The 24,980-nt window shown below is 43.8% G+C and overlaps 1 protein-coding gene across 4 annotated transcripts in view; it reads right to left on the reverse strand.

Annotated features, from left to right (window-relative positions):
- The window catches only part of SNX10 (sorting nexin 10), a 66,441-nt gene that overhangs the window by 27,312 nt on the left and 14,149 nt on the right, over positions 1 to 24,980 (reverse strand). For 2 of the 4 annotated variants that reach the window (XM_073333653.2, XM_073333652.2), the window contains exons 2-3: positions 8,654 to 8,703; positions 3,501 to 3,711 (exon numbers count right to left, since the gene is read on the reverse strand). In XM_073333653.2, coding sequence (XP_073189754.1) covers positions 3,501 to 3,626 — 126 coding nt within the window. In that variant the 5' untranslated portion in view covers positions 3,627 to 3,711; positions 8,654 to 8,703. The remainder of the gene's footprint in view (positions 1 to 3,500; positions 3,712 to 8,653; positions 8,704 to 24,980) is intronic. The other 2 variants (XM_078851767.1, XM_073333654.2) reach the window with 1 other exon arrangement.

Consider the following 24,980-nt stretch of genomic DNA (forward strand, 5'->3'; position numbering starts at 1 on the left):
CTTTTTCTTTCCTGATTCTAGTACTTTTCACTTGTTTTTATTCATGTTCATCTTGAGTTTCAGACCAATTCTCCAACTTAACAAGATCATTTTGAATTCCAGTCCTGTCCTCTAAAGTGCTTGCCACCCCTCCTAGCTTGGTGTCATCCACAAATTTTATAAGTATGCTTTCCACTCCATTATCTAAATCATTAATGAAAATATTGAATAGTACCAGACCAAAGAAAGATCTCTGTAGGACCTCTCTGGATACATCCTCCCAGTCAGAGGGTGAACCACCGATAATTACTCTAGGAGTATGGTCTTCCAACCAGTTGTGCACTCACTTTATAGTAATTATATCTGATCATACTTCCTTAGTTTGCTTATGAGAATGTGATGTGGGACCGTATCAAAAACCTTACTAAAAATCAAGATATATCATATTTACTGCTTCCCCATCAAGTAGGCCAGTAACCCTGTCAAAGAAGAAAATTAGGTTGGTTTGGCATGATTTGTTCTTGACAAATCAATGTTGGCCTATTATTCTCTAGGTGATCACAAACGTATTGTTATAATTTGTTGCAGTATCTTTCTGGGTATAGAAGTTAGGCTGCCTGACCTATAATTCCCTGGTCCTTTTTGTTTCCCTTTTTAAAGACAGAATCTACTGTGACAGACTGTACCCCTGTATTCACCCCTTGCACACTATTGTAAGTCTTTGTGCAAGGTATGCCTTCTGAGGTATCATTTGAAAATTTACAGTTTTGGTCATTATGGTCAATAATGCTGGTCATTATTGTTCTGGTAAAATATGTGTGGCAACACTGTTTAATGTAAAATTATAAAATTCCACTGTATGGTGTTTCTAACACATGTTCCAAGTCTGGGTAGTGGCCAAACCAGTTCCTCAGAGACAAAGTCAAGCTGGCACCTCAGCCAGGTGTAAACAAGGCCAATGGGCCATTACCTGCTAAATGGCCTTTCTTTGATAGGAAACAGGGCACAAAAAAATTTACATCTTAGCAAAGAAACAGCATAGGGTTCCCATCCACACAGACTGCCTGTCACCATGCTCCCAGCTGGAGAGGCTTCTCAAAGTGGGGAAGAGGACTATAGAGAGAAAGGGGAGATACCCCAAGAGTGCCCCCCTCTCTCTCGCTCTCTGCCCACAGAACCTGAAGGACAAAGGAAGCAGCACTGGACAGGGAGAGAAGTCCTGACCTAAGAGTATGGCCAGTAATCTACTAAAGCATGTGGTGAGAAAACCTTGCTTTGAATTTAATATAGTTTGTTAAGTTAGGCACCAATTGTGTTTTATCTTTATTTTGCTTGTAACCATTTTTGACTTTTATGCCTCATTACTTGTACTCACTTAAAATCTCTCTCTCTCCGTAGTTAATGAACTTGTTTTATTGTTTTATCTAATCCAGCGTGTTTGAATTGAAGTGTCCGGGAAACTCCATTTCTATTAATTAAATGACAGACATTTTATAAGCTTGTACTGTTCAGGTGAGGGCAGGGCAGTACAGGACATACATTTCTGTGGGGAAATCTAAGACTCGGAGTGTGTTGGAGTCACCCTGCAGTATAAACAAAATGGGTAAGAGTCAATGTGTGGCTGGCTGCAGCACACACACACACACACAAAACTGGGAGTGACTTACATGCTGGAGGCCTATTTGTGAGCAGTCCAGACTGGAGGCTACAACAGCAAAGCAGTGTAAAGGGCACCCCACGTTAGAGGGCAGGGGGACATAGCTACTCATTAGTCTGGATTGTACCCTGGATATGTCACAACTATGTTTGTTCTTCTCCAGTCCTTGGGACCTTAACCATCCTCCAGGAGTTCTCGAAGGTAATCATTAATGGTTCCAAGATTGCTTCAGCTAGGTCTTTAAATACCCTAGAGTGAATTTCATAGATTTCAAGGCCAAAAGGAAGCATTGTGATCATCTAGACTGAACTCCTGTATAATACAGTCCATAAAACTTCCCCAAAATTATTCCTGGAACATATATTTTAGAAAAACTTCAAATCTTAATTTTTAAATTTCCAATAATGGAGAATCCACCACAATCCTCGGTAAATTGTTCCATTGGTGGTTTTTTTGTTTTTGTTTTTACTTTTACCATTAAAACTGTATACCTTATTCACAGTCTGAATTTGTCTAGCTTGAACTTCCAGCCATTGGATCATGTTATACCTTTCTCTGATAGACTGAAAAGCCCATTATCAAACATTTGTTCCCCATGTAGGTACTTACAGACTAATCAAGTCACCCCTTAACCTTCTCTGTTAAGCTAAATAGACTGAGCTCCCTGAGTCTATCACTATAAGGCATTGTTTCTAATCCTTTACTCATTCTCATGGCTCTTCTCCGAACCCTCTCCAATTTATCAACATCCTTCTTGAATTGTGGGCACCAGAACTGGACACAGTATTCCAGCAGTGCTTGCACCAGTATCAAATACAGAGGTAAAATAATCTCTCTACTCCTACTCAAGATTCCCCTATTTACGTATCCTAGGATCACATTAGCTCTTTTGGCCATAAATTCACACTGGGAGTTCATGTTCAGCTGATTATCCACCATGACCCCCAAATCATCAGATCCTGCCCACCTGAATACATCTAACTTATCTAAATATTCTTTAACCTGTTCTTTCCCTATTCTGGTTTGTGTTCCTTCCACATTGTTGTTAGTATTAATTGTGTAAGCATCTGTCACCGTTAACCTTTTTAGTGAAGACTGAAGCAAAATAGGCATTAAACTCCTCAGCCTTCTCGGTCATCTGTTATTAGCTCCACTAAAGAGGGGATCTACACTCTCCTACATCTTTCTCTCACTCCTAATTATAAAACCTTTTCTTACTGCCTTTGTTAGGTGCAACTCAATTTGTCCTTACATGCTTGTGCTATTCTTTTGTACTCCTCCTTAGCAATTTGTTCATGTTTCCACCCTTTGTAAGATTCCTTTTTGATTCTGAGGTCATTAAAGAGCTCTTGTGGAAGCCATATTAGCCTCTTCTTATTCTTCCTATCTTTCCTTCGCATTAGGATAGTTTGTTGTCCTGTCTGTAATATTGTCCCTTTGAGGAACTGCCAGCTCTCCTGAACTACTTTTTCCCTTAGTTCTTCTTCCCATGGGACCTTATCTACCAGTTGTCTGAGTTTGTTAAAGTACGCTTTTTTTGAAGTCCATTGTCCTTATGCAGAGGCGCCGAATTTCCAATATGCCAGGGCATGCTTGACCCCACCAGCTCTGTCCCAACCCCCACCCTACCTCTTCCACCCCATCTCTTCCTGCCCCGTTCTGCCCCCTCCCCCAAGTACACCATGCCCTCGTTCCTCCCCACTCCCTCCAAGCGCCTCCTGCATGCCACGAAATAGCTGATCGCAGCAGGCAGGAGGCACTGGGAAGGAAGGGGGAGCTGTTGATCAGCGGGGGCCAACAGCAAATAGGAGGGGCTGGGGAAAGTGAGGTAATGGGGGGCTACGGGTGAGTGCTCAGTACCCACCATTTTTCCCCTGTGGGTGCTCCAGTCCCAAGGCATCCACAGAGTTGGTTCCCATGTCCTTATGCTCTCATTTCTTCCTTGCCTTAAAATCTCGAACTCAGACATTTCATGATCACTTTCACTCATGTTGCCTTTCACCTTCAGATCTGCAAACAATTCCTCTCTGTTGGTCAGAATCTATGACTGCCTCACTTGTTACTTCCTCCATCTTCTGAAACAAGAAGAAAAACAATGAGGAGTCCTTGTGGCACCTTAGAGATTAACAAATTTATCTGGGCATAAGCTTACGTGGGCTAGAACCCACTTCATCAGATGCACAGGTGAAGTCAGTTTTAGCCCACAAAAGCTTATGCCCAAAAAATTTGTTAGTCTCTAAGGTGCCACAAGGACTCCTCGTTGTTTTTGCTGATACAGACTAACACGACTACCACTCTGAAACCTGAAACAAGAAGTTGTCCCCAGCTGTGATGGAGATGTGCTCCCCACACTCACCCTGAAGGGATTAACATAGGCCAGAGGGTGCAATTAACCTAATAGACTGCAAACCGTGAGACATTTACCTTGAGAGGAGAGCCCTAATTAATGGCCACTCACCTGTGCGGGAACAGACAGGGCTTCTATAAGACCACGGAGCTGGTAGCCAGAGCCGCCCCTTGGGTACAGCGAATAGGGGCGACTGCTCCGGGCCCTGCGCTTCAGTGTGTGTGTGTGGGGGCGCTAGGTCAGCCTGGGTCAGGTGAGGTTAGGGGTGCCTGGGGGGCCAGACCAGCCTGGGAGGTGGGATTAGGAGTTTGGGGAGGCCAGGCCGGCTGGCAGCGGGGGGCCTGGCGCTGGAAGCAAGGGTCGGGCCTGCACTCACCAGCAGGGAGCACCCTCCAGCACATTGTATTTCTTTTTCTTGCTTGGCATCGCAGGGCTCAGTCTCCAGCAGTGACCCCAGCCCAGCCCCGCTGGCTCCCAGCATCAACCGCCGCTGCACCAGGCGCCAGCATCCTAGCGCCACTGGAACACACCAGCGCCAGGCTGACCCCATCCATTGCCCTTCCACCCCGATCCCTCCCTTTTCTGGGACCCCCCCCCACCAGAATAGGGGGCCCCCTCGCCCCTAGCACATGTGCCACCCTGCAACTCTCCATCATCCCTCGCCCCCTGGCACTGGTGTCCCCGCCCCACACCAGATTTAACCCGTATAAAAAATGTTAATGGGAGCCCATACAGGCTGATTTGTCCTGGACCCTGCACCCCTCTAAGGACAGCGCTGCAGGTAGCAGAAAGGGGGCTGCAGGGAGGAGAGCTGTAGTCACTTTCCCTGGGACAAGGAAGAGTTTGTCTAGCAGACTCAGAGACAGGGGTTTAGCTAGTCGGGCAGACAATGCAAGCTTGGGATAGGCAACACAGGAACTAGTTCTGGGGCATGACAGGAAGGTTTGTGGTAGTATTGACCTTAGCTGCTGGAGACAGGGCCCCTGGGCTGAAACCAGTATAGGGGATGAGCCTGGGTTCCCCTACCAGCCACTGAGTGAGTGGCACAATCTGGTCAATGAATTTGACGACTGTCTAGGACCGTTCATTCTAGTCACTGAGGGAGTGGCTCAGCTAAGGCAGTGGAGTTAAGGACTGCCTGGGGCGGTGTGGAAGACTGACAGTACTCCAGATGGGGAGGACTGCTGTGACCTGGCTGGAGGGCTAAGGCACGAAGATGAGGTGTAGCAGCTCCTGAGGAGCAAGAGAAAGGCCACAGAGCGAGAGCGTGAGATGACGGGCCTAACAACTGCAAGAAGAGACTCTCAGGCTGGCAGAGCTACTCCCCAGACATGGCCAGAAGGAGGTACTCCGGTGATGAGTACAGGTCCCCATGACACCAACACATTCCAAGAACTCATTGGACATTTTGAGTTTTGCTTTATTACTTTTGCAGCACATATCTGGTAGTTAAATTCCCCAATTATCACCAAGTCTTGTGTTTTCGATATTTGTTATTCTAGAAAACCCTCATCCATCTCCTGGTTTGGTGGTCTATAGTAGACTCCTACCATTACATCACCCCTATTTTCCCCCCCTTATATCTTCACCCAGACACTTTCAACTGGTCTGACTCTCACCTCTTTCTGAACCTCAGAACAAGTGTATATATTCTTGATGTACAAAGCAACACCTCCTCCCTTTTTTCTCCTACATGTCCTTCCTGAGCAAGCCATACCCCTTTATATCAATATTCCAGGCATGAGATTTATAGCTCTTCAAACATAGCTTCCCAATTTTGTTCTAGGCCAATGCAGTGGAGCATAAGAGCTGCCTACACAGCAAACATTATCATTTTTGGGGATTCTTCTATAACACAAAAGTCCCCTGATTATGATGAAACAGTTTGGTCTTGGCTTGTCTAAGCAAAATGCCAGTGCACCCATCCCAGCAGCAAATTACAAGTGCCCCAGACCAGTTCACCTGCACAGCATTGGAAATAGAGCCAAGACTCCACCCAATCCCCACCTACCTGCTCTGAGTGCAGGGAGCAGCAGGCATGAGCACTGGCTTACTCTTGTGTGCCTCAATCCAAGACCTGGGTAGTCCTGATTCTTACTCTCTGATCCCCCCTGCGTGAGCTTATAGTTCAAGTCACTAGCCATTAGCGGGAACATGCAATTTGCAGCGTTCATCAGTTTAAAAGGGAAATATTTCAATAATGTACCTCTAAAAATACACTCATTAGGCAAGCCACTCAACAGAAAAAAATACCAGCATGGTACTTCATGGCAGGAGCCACAATAATGGAAGCAATATAAATCTCCAAGGAATCGTACAGCAAAACTGCCTGCTATGTTTATTTTTCAGTTATAGCAACTCAACTTTCTCATGGTTTGTGTTTTTGTTCTGTCACATTAAACAGAAATGTTGATTTAGTTTGGGCCAATAGATTAGTTGTCATTCAAACCCATAACCATAGATATATATTTTAATTGTAAATTAAAGCTGTGTGCATGAATTAATCTATGAATTCATTTTAATGTCTAATAATAAATAAGAAAAACACCCGTACATAGGGGTCTATCAAATTCATGACCATGAGAATCACGTCACGGACTGTAAAATCTGGCCTTTTGTGTACTCTTACACAAAAAAAGTAGGGTAAAAGTATACAGAAGTACACAGCATTTCTCAAAGTGGGGATCCTGACCCAAAAGTGGGCCCCAAGCCTATTGGGGTGAGGGTTGCAATATTATCAACCTTACTTCCACACTGCCTTCAGAGCATAGCAGCTGCTGGCCAGGTGCCCAGCTCTGAAGGCATCATCACTGCCAGCAGAAGCAGAGAAAGGTGGCAATACCATACTACGCCACCCTTCCTTCTGTGCTGCTACTGGCAGCGGCACTGCCTTCAGAGCTGGGCACCCGGCCAGCAGCTGCCACTCTGCCTTCAGAGCTGGGCACCCGGCCAGCAGCTGCCACTCTGCCTTCAGAGCTGGGCACCCGGCCAGCAGCTGCCACTCTGCCTTCAGAGCTGGGCACCCGGCCAGCAGCTGCCACTCTGCCTTCAGAGCTGGGCACCCGGCCAGCAGCTGCCACTCTGCCTTCAGAGCTGGGCACCCGGCCAGCAGCTGCCACTCTCCACTCTGCCTTCAGAGCTGGGCACCCGGCCAGCAGCTGCCACTCTCCACTCTGCCTTCAGAGCTGGGCAACTGGAGAGCAGTGGCTGCTGGCCGGGCACCTGGGGGTGTAAATTATTACAGACACATGGAAGAGGGGTGCAAACAAATAACTATTAGAACCACTGCCGTCGAACAGTTTCCCCGTGTACCTGTAGCTATAAGAGGGATCCAGAGTTCCTGGACAGCCTCCCACCTCTTTTTCACCAAGATCTGGATACCCTTCAGTTCAAACACCTTCCATTTCAAAAGCGTTTGCAGGGATTTTTTCTTCAGTCACTATAGATATTTAAAGTGGGGAAAGCTCCATCCTATCTTAATTTTTGAAGACTGAAGTTTTCTTTTCAGTTTTAAGCTGTTCCCATTTGCTCTGATGGTTCCTCATTGTTTTTTCCTGGGCTAACATTAGCTAGGTGCTTGAAGCCAGTTGTATCTTTTTGGGGAGGTTGCCCCTCTCCAACTGATAACTTCACTGCCCTGTTATAAGGTGATGCTGAAGAAGTTGCACCACAGTTGCAATTACAATTTTCTTCATCATATTATATGTATAAAAATACGCACACATACGTTCATCACCGTAACCTGTATTCACATCTCATCGTGACTATTGAGCTCAGTGCATTACAAGCTTTCATAAAAGAGCTTACTCAATATACTCTGACAATTAAATATCACAGTATGCAAATAGTTGGTTTAACTGCTTATTTGGGGTGGGGGGTTAAACCTTCGTTTTTTATTCTTGAGGTGCCTGGACTTTCACAGATGTATCCCCCTCTTCCTCCACTACCATATACCCCTTTTCTATTGTCAGTTTTCCATTGGTCACTCAGCTCTAATGGTCCCCAAACTGTGGGACATGCCCCCTAGAGGGTCACAGAGGAATGTTCAGGGTGCCATGTGGCCAGACCCAGGCCAGCCCTCACAGGGGGTGGGGCGGGAGCACCACACTTCCATCCCTTCTCCACCCCAGCCTCGCTCCTCCCACAACCCCGTTCAGCCCCCAGTCCTGCTCTGCCTCCAGGCCCAGGAGAGCCCCCATGGGGGCCGGGAAGGGAGCGCCATGCCCCAAACCCAGCTTTGCCACCACCCCCATTCAGCCCCTAGTCCTGCTCTCCCTCTGGCCCAGCTTCACCTTCAGGCCAGATCCACCCCCTGACCCATTCCACCCCCAACCCAGCTCTGCCTTCATTCCCTCTCTGCCCCAGACCAACTCCATCTCTAGGCCCAGCTTCTCCCCCATTCCCAGCTCTGCCTTCAGCCCAGGCTCTACTGCTGAGGAAGCCTTGGTTGTGTAGTAATGGAGGGGGGACACAGACAGATTCCGTTGATGGTGGGGCGGAGTGGGGGCACAACTGGAAAAGTTTGCACACCACTGCTCTAATGGTTACCCAACAAGTTAGCTTGCCCCTATGATCTTCCAAGCTCCAGTCTACACGGCTTTGTACAGTAAAATTCTATCAATACTCACCATCAAACTTGGCATTTATTTATTATCGTTAAAGTCACATACCTGTTTTTCATGTTTTGGGGTCATCCTCAAAACAGAAGCTAAAAATCAACCTGTAAAACAAAATGGGAAAACTAGTTAGCCCTTAACTTACTGTAAAATAGGGCTATGTAATCCTTCTGCCACAAGAGAACAGGCCAGATCAGGTTCTATATAATATGGTGCCTAGGGTTATAGCTAGGGGGTCTCTGAGAGAATAAACAAGTGGCTTGAACCCCTACCTAAAACTATACACTTCAGATGGAAAACGTCAACAAATGGAGTGGAGGCACAGTGCAAGTTCCCTCATGGGCATTTCTCTGGCACGCAGGAGTCCTTTGTAGACAGAGATGGAGTAGGTGCTGCCTATGCCTTTCTCCCTGCAGCCTCTGCACAGTCCTGTGTGCCTGGGTTGGGGGAGTGGAGGACACGATACACTCCATCCAGCTACAGATGGTCCTTTGAGGAACTACAGCAAAAACTGGGGTCTAAACTGCAACCTTGGAGCTGGGGCCAAGCAGAAACTCGAGGAGCTGCAAATGGCTTCCTGACACTCTCTTCTGCTGTGTCCAGGATGATCTGGATTAAGTAGATTACCTGACCCATTAACTTTCTTTGCACAATAATTTATAAGTATTCATAGAATCATAGAATATCAGAGTTGGAAGGGACCTCAGGAGATCATCTGGTCCAACCCCCTGCTCAAAGCAGGCACAATTCCCAATTTTTTTCCCCCCTAAGAGATTGAACTCACAATCCTGGGTTTAGCAGGCCAATGCTCAAACCACTGAGCTATCCCTCCCCCTGCTCTGAAACAGGAACTGGAAAAGCATTTTGCAAAATGTATTGTGATATCTTATTTCATAACTGCCTACAGCCTTACTTGGTGAATCACATAATATGCTCAGTCCAATTATACCAGAATATTACCAAGATCTTGTCCACACTAAAACTGGAACCATGCCAGCAAGAACCATGACATAGGGTTGTTGTTATCTGGATTCCAGCACAGCTTCCCTAAGGAGGGTAGAAAGGGGTCCTTCCCTCCCCACCTGCCCCCCAGCCACAGTATAAAATCACTAGAGTAACTTTTTGAGACAGATTAAATGTTAATAAATACTGTGCAAAACAGATAGTATGAAAAGTAATGTGGGACTTTCCCTGCTTCTCACAAAATTATAAAACTGTGCTATAAATTACATAATCCATTCTCATGATTCATAAGGTCATACCTATAGGCACAATATGGATCATAAAGAAGCACACCGATATGAATTAGAGTGCAGAACTATTTTTGGAATCATATTATACATTAGGGAATAAGACAAAGAACATCTGCATTAGGATTGATATAGGGATTTTTTTCATAAATATGTCTTAAAACATGCTATAGATAACCTAGTCTAGAACATGGTTGTAAAGAAAAATCTTCGCACACTATGAGCGACCTTCCAGAATACAAGCTTTAGGTGTGGGTAGATTTCATGGAGTCAGAGTTATGTTGTGTGTGTGTGGGGGGGGTGTTAAGTTCTTCTCTAAAATTAGTGAATGTGTTCAGGATAGATGAATACCGCTGAAAAGCTAGACTGGGTTGTATGCAGTTTATATAGCTACACACAAACCCCTATGTGGAAGTGGTGCCCATGTCCAAAATTAAGTTATAATGCATATGGCTCTACAATGTTGCATGCACCTCTGACCATTGCACCTACACTCTACCCACTAACCTAGTCTCTTCCGGGAATACATTCCAAATCTCTGAGTAGTTTCAAAACAACTTTTTCTTTCCAAATCTACCTGAGAGAGAGTGCTATTTCTCCCTCAGGATTACCCACAGCCCACAATGGACAATATTTATCTGTGCACCAGTGAAAGGTTTCAGTTTCAATTTCACATACTTAAAGACCAAAAACAGGAGCTTATACCATTAGAAAGGGTAGACCACCACATCATTGGTACCTTCCAAAGGATATGGACAGCACTTGCGTCTCACTCTGGAATCTCCTGAGCTATCAGACTTTCCAGTCACTGCACGTTATATCTAGAAAATATACTACTAGTAATTTTAGAAGAGAGTCTTACACGTTTATTAAATTGAACCTTATCCATATGGAAACTAGAACCAAAATAACTAAATTGTACCTAATTCACACCTCTAATTATTTAGGTACAAGTCTGTATGTGGACATTCTTAGGTCCCGATCCTGCTTACACACATACTTAACTTTACTACACTGAGTAGTTCCATTGATTTCAATGCAATCACTCATAATAGCAAGATTAAGTATAAGTGTAAGTCATTTCAGGGTCAGGGCCTTATTTTGGAATAAGAGTGTCCAGACTCAAGCCTTCACTGAAATAGCAAAAGTGAATTACAACAAATTTAGTTATTTCAGTTCCAATTTCTGTGTAAATAAGGCCTTAGTTTTATTTTCCCTGCCCCGAAAGTCCGTATAGTTGAATTCACAGCAGTGAGATACAAAAATGTAGTCCCAATATATTTTAAAAACCTCTACAATATTCCAAAAATACTTTTTCTGCAACATATGGCATATACATAGTATATGATGATGTTGTTTAACATAAAGGTTTTATTAACATGCCTGCGGGCGGAACTGATTAGCATATTGTGTTTTGATACTCTGAAGGTGAAAGTTGTCCTTCAAAGCAGACATAAGATAACATGTTTCACCCATTACCAACATGTCCAAACCAGTTTGGAGGAAAAATTATTTTATTACATCATTAAGATGAGGTGACCCCATCATTTATGATGAGAACTAGGGTTGAACAAAATAATTTCAAAAATAAGAGTGGCAGTGGGGAATTCTGTGAAAATGTTTACAATACGTATTTCAAGCTGCTCTATTTGTGAAGTCAGTAGGTTCTATTATATAGGTTCTTATACCACTTGTGATGCTGTATGATTGAAATATAACCATTTATGTCATTAATATTGCCAGTTAGACAAGTACAACAAAACTTGTACAAAGTATATCATGTAAGGAGTCAATGGAAAAGTTATGATTCATTAAAGATGATTATCTTCTTTAAATCCATGTATCACCACTTTATCTGAAGTTATAAATATTGGCTATAGATCTATATCCCAAATGTGTTTGTTCCTGAGCTAACACCCTCCTGGTAAAATCTACATTGAAGACAGACAGCTTTGTGTTGATGGCCCATCAAAAGGCAATTAACTCTCACAATGGGCCATTGAAGAAACTCATTCTGCCCAGATGGATCTTCCTGTAGATTCCAAATGGCCAGTGGCTGCACCTGTGAGTCAGCAAGCCATGTAAGGGCATGTGACATAATCAGGTGACCCTGGACTCCATCTTGTGCCAGTATCTTTCCATAAACTAGGCTATGAGCTTTGTTTGAGATAGTAAAATTCCATCCACATGACAGAGGATATAAAAGACGCCTGGAACATCTCCATGTTGCCTCTTTCCTGTTCTAATACTCTGGACATATAACTAAAAGGAGCACTCTGACTATGGACTGAAGACCTTCCAATCTTTTGGAAGCTACCAGAGACTTTTCAAGCCAACAGTCTGTAACACCACTGCTACAAACCTGATCCAAAGGAATGATTGTGTGAGTATACCATTTTAACCTCTCTTCTTTTCTCTTAAACCTTTAGATTTTAGTTATGAAAGGATTGGAAGCAGCATGATTATTGGGTAAGATCTGAGTTATATATTGACTTGGCAATGTGGCTGATCTCTTGAGATCAGAAGAACTGGTTTAAACTGGTTTTCAATAACCATTTAAAGTCTAAAAAAGAAAAGGAGTACTTGTGGCACCTTAGAGACTAACCAATTTATTAGAGCATAAGCTTTCGTGAGCTACAGCTCACTTCCTCAGATGCATATCGTGGAAACTGCAGCAGGCTTTATATATACACAGAGAATATGAAACAATACCTCCTCCCACCCCACTGTCCTGCTGATAATAGCTTATCTAAAGTGATCATCTAGTGTCTGGGTGGTGAAATAAGTGCTGGAATGCCTAAGGAGACTGCTTTTAGAACAGGAGTACTTGTGGCACCTTAGATACGAACAAATTTATTAGAACATAAGCTTTTGTGGGCTACAGCTCACTTCATCGGATGCATAGAATGGAACATATAGTGTGCGTGTGTGTATATATATACACACACACACACACACATTCAGATAAGGTGGAAGTTGCCATACAAACTGTAAGATACTAATTTATTAAGATAAGCTATTATCAGCGGGAGGAAAAAAAACTTTTGTAGTGATAATCAAGATGACCCATTTAGACAGTTGACAAGGTGTGAGGATACTTAACATAGGGATATAGATTCAATATGTGTAATGACCCAGCCACTCCCAGTCTCTATTCAAACCCAAGTTAATGGTATCTAGTTTGCATATTAATTCAAACTTAGCAGTTTCTTGCTCGAGTCTGTTATTGAAGCTTTTCTGTTGCAAAATTGCCACCCTTAAGTCTTTTACTGAGTGGCCAGAGAGGTTGAAGTGTTCTCCTATTGGTTTTTGAATGTTATGATTCCTGATGTCAGATTTGTGTCCATTTATTCTTTTGCATAGAGACTGTCCAGTTTGGCCAATGTACATGGCAGAGGGGCATTGCTGGCACATGATGGCATATATCATATTGGTAGATGTGCAGGTGAACGAGCCCCTGATGGCGTGGCTGTGATTAGGTCCTGTCATAAATATAAAGGGAAGGGTAAACCCCTTTGAAATCCCTCCTGGCCAGGGGAAAGCTCCTCTCACCTGTAAAGGGTTAAGAAGCTAAAGGTAACCTCGCTGGCACCTGACCAAAATGACCAATGAGGAGACAAGATACTTTCAAAAGCTGGGAGGAGGGAGAGAAACAAAGGGTCTGTGTCGGTCTGTAGTCGTCTTGGCCGGGGACAGAACAGGAATGGAGTCTTAGAACTTTTAGTAAGTAATCTAGCTAGGTATGTGTTAGATTATGATTTCTTTAAATGGCTGAGAAAAGAATTGTGCTGAATAGAATAACTATTTCTGTCTGTGTATCTTTTTTGTAACTTAAGGTTTTGCCTAGAGGGGTTCTCTATGTTTTTGAATCTAATTACCCTGTAAGATATCTACCATCCTGATTTTACAGGGGGGATTTCTTTATTTCTATTTACTTCTATTTTTTATTAAAAGTCTTCTTGTAAAACACTGAATGCTTTTTCATTGTTTTCAGATCCAAGGGTTTGGGTCTGTGGTCACCTATGCAAATTGGTGAGGCTTTTTACCAAACCTTGTCCAGGAAGTGGGGTGCAAGGTTTTGGGAAGTATTTTGGGGGGAAGGACGCGTCCAAACAGCTCTTCCCCAGTAACCAGTATTAGTTTGGTGGTGGTAGCGGCCAGTCCAAGGATAACGGGGGTAATATTTTGTACCTTGGGGAAGTTTTGACCTAAGCTGGTAAAGATAAGCTTAGGAGGTTTTTCATGCAGGTCCCCACATCTGTACCCTAGAGTTCAGAGTGGGGGAGGAACCTTGACAGGTCCTATGATGGTGTCACTTGAATAAATACGTGGACACATTTGGCATCGGGCTTTGTTGCAAGGATAGGTTCCTGGGTTAGTGTTTTTGTTGTGTGGCGTGTGGTTGCTGGAGAGTATTTTTTTCAGGTTGGGGGGCTGTCTGTAAGCGAGGACTGGTCTGTCTCCCAAGATCTGTGAGAGTGACAGATCGTTTTTCAGGATAAGTTGTAAATCTTTGATGATGCGCTGGAGAGGTTTTAGTTGGGGGCTGAAGGTGACGGCGAGTGGCATTCTGCTATTTTCTTTGTTGGGCCTGTCCTGTAGTAGGTGACTTCTGGGTACTCTTCTGCCTCTGTCAATTTGTTTTTTCATTTCAGCAGGTGGGTATTGTAGTTTTAAGAATGCTTGATAGAGATCTTGTAGGTGTTTGTCTCTGTCTGAGGGATAGGAGCAAATGCAGTTTTATCTTAGAGCTTGGCTGTAGACAATGGATCGTGTGGTGTGTTCTGGATGGAAGCTGGAGGCATGCAGGTAAGTATAGTGGTCAGTAGGTTTCCGGTATAGAGTGGTGTTTGTGTAACCATCGCTTATTAGCACAGTAGTGTCCCGGAAATGGACTGCTTATGTGGATTGATCTAGGCTGAGGTTGATGGTGGGATGGAAATTGTTGAAATCATAAGTGAAATCCCTCTAGGGCTTCTTTTCCATTTTTGACTTCTTGTTAACCAGTGTGGTGAGACAGAAGCTTACTTCTGTTTCTGGCTTGGTATATCTAATGGTAGAATAACCACCAGTTTGCGGGTGAGTCTGCCTTATTTCTCAGCAGTTTAACCTGAATCTGGTATTCTCAGCTGTGACCCACTGAGGCACGGTGACACCACCCTCATCACCACAGCATCTGAACAACTTTCAATAGTGCATTAAGCAACAGGACTAACATCCGTGGTTCATTTTTCTCTCTCATCCTCTCCTCATGGGGGAAGCTGTGTGCACAATGTAGCATTTTGGTAATTTTGATTAGGTTTTTATATGTATAAATATGTACAGGCTGTTAAATGCGTTAGTGAAGGCAAGGATGAGGAAGTGGACCAGAAGGTAGTAAGGTTTGCATTGGGCCTTACTTCCTGTGGCAGTCAGTTCCACAGTCTGGGACCAGAAGCTTGTGCAAGTTGGGTTACACAAGCAATTCATACAAACCTGAATCTCTAGAGAGAACTTCTGTCTTCAGCAGCCAGTGTTTGAACTCAGGTTTCAATAAATAGTCTGAGAGGACTAGAATGAAGCCAAATATTTGTTTCTAAGACCAGGAAGCTGCAATGCCATCTCCTCCATCACCTGTACTTTAACACTGACTATATCTGTGGCTAGTACCTTTCAAACCAGCTGGCTCTCTATGTGCCCATTTGCCACCTTCACCAACCCTATTGTAGCAGTATATCGGGGAGAAAAGCTGCACCTTTCTGCCTCCCCAGGACTTGTACCCAGGCAATTCTATCTGCTTCCTTCATCCCTTTTGGGAGGCCAGAGACTGTTCACTCTGTGTCAGATGCTGGCTATCCCCAGATAAGCAGCTCAGACCCCATTTCAGTTTTCAACAATAATATTTTATTGGCAATTGTAAAGATAAGAGAGAGACTGATTAAAAATAATTGCAATATTCAAATGCCTTTAAAAACCCAGGGTCTGATTCTGCTTTCCCTTCCATCAGTTTTTTACCAATGTAATTGCCTTGACTTCAGGGGAGTTACTCCATATACGCTAGTATAAATTAGTGCAGAATCAGACCTAGTATCCCATTTTAAAAAAATTTGCTTTATGATGAAGTATCTACTCCATGACTCTTACTGTCTATTACAGTAAGCCTACCATAAAGCTAACCTGAAAGTTCAGCAGAAAATGAGAGGTATTACTGCTTGCTCACTCCAGCAAGCGTGGGCTACAGTGGGATCCCATTTCTATGGGGCAGCTGATTTTTTTTTAATTGAAAAATTCAGATAAGTTAACAGCAGGAATTGTATGAAGAGCAAGTATGTCATATATGCTTGGTACGTCACTAAATCTATTGAGCATAGAGGTAGTCTACAGGTGGACCACAAGCCAAATCCAGACTGCCAGATGCTTTTGAACAGTCCCCGAAATCATTTTATTTACTAACTTTTTTTTATTATTATTTTCTCCGAAGTCTGGACCTTGACTGTACCTTGACCAAAACATTTAGACCTTGACAAAAAATAGTTGACTACCCTGGCATAAACCAAAAAAGTAGTCGGAAACAAGGAAAATCCTATAAAGTTGGAAATCAGCCAAAGCTCTTGGCATTTGAATGCATGAGAAAAGGAAGAAGCCTTCCAAACTTTTGTAATGCAATTACTATTACTACTAGTATTATGACGGGACCTTTTGTATTAGAAACTTTAAACACTAAAACTTGCAACAATTTTTAACAATTTCTTGCATTCAAATAGCAAATTGCATTTCCCATTTCACAAATTACATAGTCATGCCAGCAAGACAGCAACATTGATTTGACTTAAATGGGGCCAAGATTTCATTCATAAAATTTTAAACATTTTGAAAAAGATAGTGATTTTTCTTCTTCTGTAATTCGATAAAGGCATTTGATATATACTGCAGTTTTCTAGCAAGTGCAAGACTCACTGAAGCACTGAGTGCAGGAGTCAACAGTTCAAATGTTTGCTTAAGCCAAGATCCTGTTTTAAAAAACCACAGTTGTGACGGATATGGCCTACAGAAACAAAGCAGAAAGCTGCTAGTTCTCTCAGCTCTGGTCTACACTAGGAGTTGAAGTCGAATTTAGCAGCATTAAATCGATTTAACCCTGCACCTGTCCACACGATGAAGCTCTTTTTTTCGACTTAAAGAGCTCTTAAAATCTATTTTCCTTACTCCACCCCCGACAAGGGGATTAGCGCTTAAATAGGCCTTGCCGGGTCGAATTTGGGGTACTGTGGACACAATTAGACGGTATTGGCCTCCAAAAGGTATCCCAGAGTGCTCTATTGTGACCGCTCTGGACAGCACTCTCAACTCAGATGCACTGGCCAGGTAGACAGGAAAAGGCCCGCAAACTTTTGAATTTCAATTTCCTGTTTGCATGGTCACCTGCAGCTTGCCATGCTGGCCAGAGCTCATCAGCAGAGGTGACCATGCAGAGCTCATCAGCAGAGGTGACAATGATGGAGTCCCAGAATCACAAAAGAGCTCCAGCATGGACCGAACGGGAGGTACGGGATCTGATCGCTGTATGGTGAGAGGAATCCGTGCTATCAGAACTCCGTTCCAGTTTTCAAAATGCCAAAACATTTGTCAAAATCTCCCAGGGCATGAAGGACAGAGGTCATAACAGGGACCCGAAGCAGTGCCGCATGAAACTTAAGGAGCTGAGGCAAGCCAACCAGAAAACCAGAGAGGCGAACGGCCGCTCCGGGTCAGAGCCCCAAACATGCCGCTTCTATGATGAGCTGCATGCTATTTTAGGGGGTTCAGCCACCACTACCCCAGCCGTGTTGTTTGACTCCTTCAATGGAGATGGAGGCAACACAGAAGCAGGTTTTGGGGACGAGGAAGATGATAGCTCACAGCAAGCAAGCGGAGAAACCAGTTTTCCTGACAGCCAGGAACTGTTTCTCACCCTAGACCTGGAGCCAGTACCCCCCGAACCCACCCAAGGCTGCCTCCCGGACCTGCCAGGTGGAGAAGGGACCTCTGGTGAGTGTACCTTTTAAAATAAAAGGAGTACTTGTGGCACCTTAGATATGTATGTGTATGTATGTGTAGATATGTGTATATATAAAGTCTGCTGCAGTTTCCACGGCATGCATCTGATGAAGTGAGCTGTAGCTCACGAAAGCTCATGCTCAAATAAATTGGTTAGTCTCTAAGGTGCCACAAGTACTCCTTTTCTTTTTGCGAATACAGACTAACACGGCTGTTTCTCTGAAACCTTTTAAAATAGTATACATGGTTTAAAAGCAAGCATGTTTAATGATTAATTTGCCCTGGCATTTGGGGCTCTCCTGGATGTACTCCCAAAGCCTTTGCAAAAGGTTTCTGGGGAGGGCAGCCTTATTCTGTCCACCATGGTAGGACACTTTACCACACCAGGCCAGTAGCACGTACTCAGGAATCATTGTAGAACAAAGCATTGCAGTGTATGTTTGTTGGCATTCAAGCAATATCCATTCTTTATCTCTCTATGTTATCCTCAGGAGAGTGATATCATTCATGGTCACCTGGTTGAAATAGGGTGCTTTTTTAAGGGGACATTCAGAGGTGCCCATTCCTGCTGGGCTGTTTGCCTGTGGCTGAACAGAAATGTTCCCCGCTGTTAGCCACGGGGAGGGGGAAGGGGCTAGCCACGCGCTGAGGGGAGGCAAAATGCGACCTTGGAACGAAAGCACATGTGCTGTGTATGTAACGTTAACAGCAAGGTTTACCGTGAACGAGTGTACCCATTGTTCTATAAAATGTGTCTTTTTAAATACCACTGTCCCTTTTTTTTTTCCTCTACCAGCTGCATGTGTTTCAAGGATCACAGGATCTTCTCCTTCCCAGAGGCTCCCCTCCCACACTGTGAACCCCCTCCTGCACCCCAACCCCCTTCTGAGCCCCCTTGTACACCCTGCACCCTCCTCTGCCCCAATCCCTTGCCCTGAGCCCCTTTCTGCACACCGCACCCACTCCCACACCCTGCACTCCCTCCAGCACCCCAAACCCTTGCCCCAGCCCTACATTCATGGCCCTGCATGCAATTTCCCCACCCAGACATGGCCCTCGGACCAAAAAGTTTGCTGACCCCTGCAATAGAACATTCCCAGGAATATCACTATCTTGAAAACTAAGTTTTGCTATTAGATGAATAGCTATGACACTGGCAAACCAGGTGCCAGCTTATGCCAAGGTTCCCATGCCTCACTTGAATACTGACAAACACATAGCTGGAATCAGTCTGGTTCACCTGTGTGTTAGTATTGTTAAAATGGGTATAAGAATTATAAAAACATGTTTAGCTTTTACTGAATGTTTGTAAGTTGTTGCATGCATTAATCTCACTTATAACCTCTGTATTATATATTGTAAGGTAATGTGTGAGCATTTGCTTTGTAAGCCTCTAAAACTGCGTAAATCACCAGACAGGAAACAGATACTAACTACTGTGAAATGCTGGCATCCAAAAGAAGGTGTCAGGTCAGGGGCAGGCAAACTCCGGCCCATCAGACCTTTGGATTCAGCCCTGAAGCTCCATTGCCTCGCTTCGGCCGGGGAACGGGGTCAGGGGCTTGCCCCGCTGCGTGAGCCCAGCGCTCCAGCGTGTTCAGGACCTGCATGATGGGCGTGAGGGGACACGTTACTCCAGCTGCATAACCCAGACGCACCTCATGCACCGTCAGAGCCTGGAACATGCAAGCCCACATGCCTGCTACTTGTTGGCTTAGGTGACGCTTATGTTTTAGTAGTGTTAATTTTCCATTATTGAGGATAAAACAAAGAGTAGTTGGCCAGGGAGTGCTCTGTGGCTGTTTCAAAGTTATGGGCTGTCAGAACCTACGTGGAGGAGAAGGAGATTTCTGAGGGCAGGGGGCTGGTGAATCTCAATGAGTTCCAATGACTGGAAGCTGATGCCCAACAAATCCGGGCTAGAGAGAGAGGGCGTGGAAAGGGGGTAAGTTTGGTTTAATTATTGTAATACGTTGTTACGATGGTATATTTATAATAAGGTTTTTGTTTTTTTCACACTAGAATGTATCTTTATTTAATAAAGTTTGTTTGACTATCTCTGAATTGTTAATTTTGTGAGCATTGATGGCCCACCATACAATTTCCATACCAATACCCAGATGTGGCCCTCGGGCCAAAAAGTTTGCCCACCCCTGTGTTAGGTCCTGCCAGAGAAAGCCCATCAACACCAGATAAATTACTGTGGAACATCAGAGAACAAAAGACTTTGTTGATTGCACTCCGCCCCCATCGCACCCCTCCATGAAAAGGAGACATGCAAGTGAATTCCTCCCATCAGCTAAGTTTGCAACTCAAAGCAGAAGGGGGAAAGGAATAAAAAGTCCTAGAAAGGAGGAACAGCATCTCTATGCTGCTTGGACTCCAGAGAGCAAGGTTTTCTCGGCATAAACAAGAGATCCCCAGTGTTAAGTCTGGATTAGCCCCAGGGAACATATAGAGCTTGCTTATTATAGAAGCTTCTATTACCTTTTGAAACTTAAAACTAACTCATTTGTGTGTATGTTTACCTGCTTTAACCCTACAAATAACTCATTTCCTTTTCCTAGTTAATACATCTTCAGATAGTTTATTGTAGGATTGACTACAAGTGTTGTCTTTGGTGTGAGACCCCAGGTCAGTTGCACCTAAGATAAGTGACTGGTCCTTTGGGAGTGGATGTAGCCTAAATATTGTTAAGTATCAGAAGGGTAACTGTGTTAGTCTGGATCTGTAAAAGCGGCAGAGAGTCCTGTGGCATCTTATATACTAAGACGTATCGGAGCATAAGCTTTCATGGGTGAATACCCACTTTGTCGGATTCATGTAGTGGAAATTTCCAGAGGCAGATATAAATATGCAAGGAATCAGGGAGGATGAGGCCCTCTTCTAGCAGTTGAGGTGTGAACACCAAGGGAGGAGAAACTGCTTTTGTAGTTGGCTAGCCATTCACAGTCTTTGTTTAATCCTGAGCTGATGGTGTCAAATTTGCAAATAAACTGAAGCTCAGCAGTTTCTCTTTGAAGTATACTGTTGTGATTTTTGGTGTAAGGGACCATCTATCACAAAGGCAAGCTTGTTTAGATGGTGAGAAACATCAGGTTCCCAAGAGGACTGTCTGACTTCAGAGTTAGGCTGTTACAGTGCTTGAAGAGTTTACACTTGATAACTGGCTGGTGAAATCTAAGCACAGAACTCTCAACCAATTTGGTGTTTGTACTCTGCTTCTTAACAGTCTCCCCTGAGATTGATACACTCTTGAGCCACTGCAGGACAGGCTGACAGTAACAATTTCCCTACACTCCCAAACCTAACTAATAGCCAAACTTAAAGCAATACTATATAGGCACAAAAAATTGCCAGTGTGAGTACTCAGGGATGGCCTGAGCAAATAAAGCAAATAAACATGATCAAAAGAACCAATTGCTTTCTGCCCCAGCATCCTATTCAAGTTCTGCAACTCACTCAGGGATTGGCAGCCTCTAAATCACTGGCAGCAGAATATGGAATAAAGGAGAGAGAAATCTCTCACCTCTCCCAACAGCTTAGGTTGTATTTATATTCGATTATATGGCAATTGTATGATCAGCCTTTTGTTATTTGGTGGCATCTGCTGGTTCTTTTAAGTGTTCTGATATTATTCACAAACCTCTAGTCCATTCCACAAATCCTCTTGTTATGCTTCCCGTAAACAAGAAACACTGATCCCCTATTCAATATACATCCATCCATCTTATGTTGGCTCCTTTAGAGATATCCAAACAACCAACTTCAATTGTTGCTACGGAAGAGTAATTTTGTTTTCAGACCTGGGTAACAGTTGACCATTCACTACCAAAATCTACCACATACAACCAAAGCCCTCATACGCATTTTCTGGTAGTTATTTCACAGAATTTTCCTTCTAGGGTTCCCTGTGACAGATCATAATTAAATCTCTAACAATACTTAACGCTCACTGTATTCTCCTTTCTCCCTGACTTTGAAAAATTGCAAGGATGACAAGTTATTTTGAGTATCTCTACAAATATAAAATGATCCTTGCCATTTTACTGTAGTCATGATGAGGGAACAACTAATGTTTAAATTTTATCTTCATGTGGATTCCATTCCAAATAACCTATAAAACTCAAATGCACACTGAATTTACTATGTTCCAGAATGAAGGATCTTCCATGGGGATTTGTAAAGAAAATGCAGATACTGAGAGAAAAAGTGAGCAAACAGGAGGGGAGGAGCTTAATTTTAAAATAAAAAAGGGATAATAGAGCTGGCTATTTCACAGGTGATTGTGTTACTGGGACATTTTTTGTGAGGAGTCAGAAGTCCTATACACGGAACACAGGACATCCAGGGCCTCCTTCTGGGAGTGACTGACTATTGCTTTTGCTTAAGGCCCAGGCTCAGGGCTATTTCTAAGGGTATGTCGACACTGCAATTAAACACTCACAGCTGGCTCATGCCAGCTGACTCAGGCTCGTGGGATTCAGGCTAAGGGGCTGTTTAATTGCAGTATAGATGTTCAGTATTGGGCTGCACCCCGAGCTCTGTGAGCCTCCCACCTTGCAGAGCCCTAGAGCCTGTGCTCCAACCCAAGAGTCTACACTTGGATTTTTAATTGCAGCATAAACATATCCTCAAAGACCACATGTCAGGCAGGGGTATGCACTGGATGTTCTTCCAGCTCACTGTTAATAGATCAGAAGAAATGGGAAGCAATATCTTACCCGGTTATTGAACACAGTTGTTCAATGGCCAAGTATTTTCAAAATTTAGACATCTAAATGTAATTAGATTTATAAAATGCACATTCTATAAAGTGAGACAAGGTGGGTGAGGTAATATCTTATTGGACCAACTTCTGTTGGTGAAAGACAAACTTTTGAACTTCTATAAAGGAGTAAATGGATCATACCACCATTAAATCTTTTATAGAACTGGGATATGTACCTATTGCAGAACTATTGTCTATCATCTCAGGACCACATTAGGGGTATAAAAGACATTTCAGGAAGAATGAGTTCCACTTTTTACAGAGGCTTACCTACAGGTGGAAGCTAATTGTCCTATGTGAAGTGAGTTGGTAGTATCTGTTCAGGTCACTGTAGCCACCACTGCTAATTTCAGCAGAGGCAAAGGGTGTGGCACTGGGACTACCCTCTCACCCCTAGAGTAGTCCTTTCAGAATAACAGAGTTTGCAGCACAATGGAGAGAAGAGGTGGGAAATGACTTGGCACTGCCCAAAGCAGGACTATTTCTGTTTATTAAAGAGCTTTGGTTTCCAATGTTACCAGTCTGGCACCTTTTACAGGTACTAGACATTTAGGCTAGGCAGGATTCGATATAAATCAATAGATATTAGCAAACATGGGTTTCAGCTGACACACTGAAATCAACAACAAAAAATATCCATTGGTAACAAGCAAGTTCAGCCTCACCCCCCACCCCACACACACGCCTTCAGGGATTGGTTGTCACCGGTCCTGTGGCAATGCAGAGAGCCCTCCGCAATCCTGCTGCCCTAAGGTGAGTGAGTGGAGCTGTGCGGAGCTGCAGAGTGCTCCCTGTGCTGCAACAAGGCTGGCAATACCCAGGCCGGCAGGTACAAGGAAGGTTGTGGTTGTCGTGGGGCACAGCGGAGACCCCCATGACAGCAGGGCTGCAGAAAGTTCCCTGCAGTGACACCTGATCCCTGCAGGCACAAGGTCCAGGCAGGCTGAGGATGCTCCTTCCAGGGCAGAGACCTCTGGCCAGTAGTGCAAGGAGCCACCGCCGCTAGGGTGGCAGGAGGCCACTCTGAGGCTGAATGGCTCAGTCCCTGGGTAGGAGTCATTCATCAGCCAGGTAGCCTCCCCCAAATGGGGGCTTGTCCTCCACCTCTGGCTAGGTCCTGCCCTGCCAGGACTGTAGTCTTCCTTACACTTGCAGGGATCCAGTGTCACTGGCCTCTCTATATTCAACATAAAATTCACACACACACAAGAAATACACTGCATTAACCAGCAACTCCTCACATCACAATAAGCTCTCCTGTTTCAATTTCACTTCCTCTTATGTTTCATTCACATGTGCTTCCATTACTCCACATGCAGATCTCTCTAGACAATTTTGAATCAATTCAGCTCTGGTGTAAGCTATTGACTTCAACCAGTGTTATACCAGCAATGAATATGACCCTCAGTGTATTAATAAGTAGGGTTGCTAGTTCCCTTTTGGCTATAGCCTATGACACTCAAGTGGGATTGTGAAAATACTCACTTCAAGCTGCCAGCTGAAGTCAAGCTATTCTTTCATAGAGTATAAAATCAGAAGCGACCACTGTAATCATATAGTCTGACCTCCTGCCTAACATAGTCCATAGGATTTCCCTGGATTAATTCCTGTTTGAACTACAGCATCTCTTTTAGAAAAACATCCAATCTTGATTTAAAAATTTCTAGTGATGGAGAATCCATCACAACCTCCTGAGTTGTTCCAATAGTTAATTATCCCTCACTTAAATTTTTTTGCCTTATTTCTACTCTGAACTTGTCTAGCTTCAACTCTCAGCCACTGGATCTTGTTATAGCTTTGTCTGCGAGACTGAAGAGCCCTCTATTATCAAATTTCCATAGGAAGGTACTTATTGACTACGATCAAGTCACCTCTTTACCTTGTTAAGGTGAACAGAATGAGCTCCTTGAAACTTTCACTATAAGGCATGTTTTCCAAATCTTGGATCATTCCCGTGGCCTTAGCGAATCAGCTGGGATAGATGCAGATGGACCCCATCACTAATATGTTAAAAGACACAAGACTACTTACATAAAACATACAATAAGTTACTTCCTGAAACAAGGAAACAACTTAGTATTAAAATTTTTAACAGAGACATATGGGGCATTTGTGCCTAGGTCTGAATCGTTCTTCCCACAGACAAAGGATTTTGTCCATTACTCTAGGCCATGGACATGTCCATTTCTGTTTGTCCAAACAGGATCTCTGCTTCTCTCTCATACCTCAGTTTGGCATTCACAGCATCAACTTGTCCTTCTTTTGCTGCCAAGCTGCAGTGGAGCTGTGGTTACTAGAGCACTGCCCCATTGAAAATATGAGGAAATAATCAAAGGAAAATAAA

The sequence above is a fragment of the Lepidochelys kempii genome, chromosome 2, assembly GCF_965140285.1.
Source record: "Lepidochelys kempii isolate rLepKem1 chromosome 2, rLepKem1.hap1, whole genome shotgun sequence".
In the NCBI taxonomy this organism is placed as follows: Eukaryota; Metazoa; Chordata; order Testudines; family Cheloniidae; genus Lepidochelys; species Lepidochelys kempii.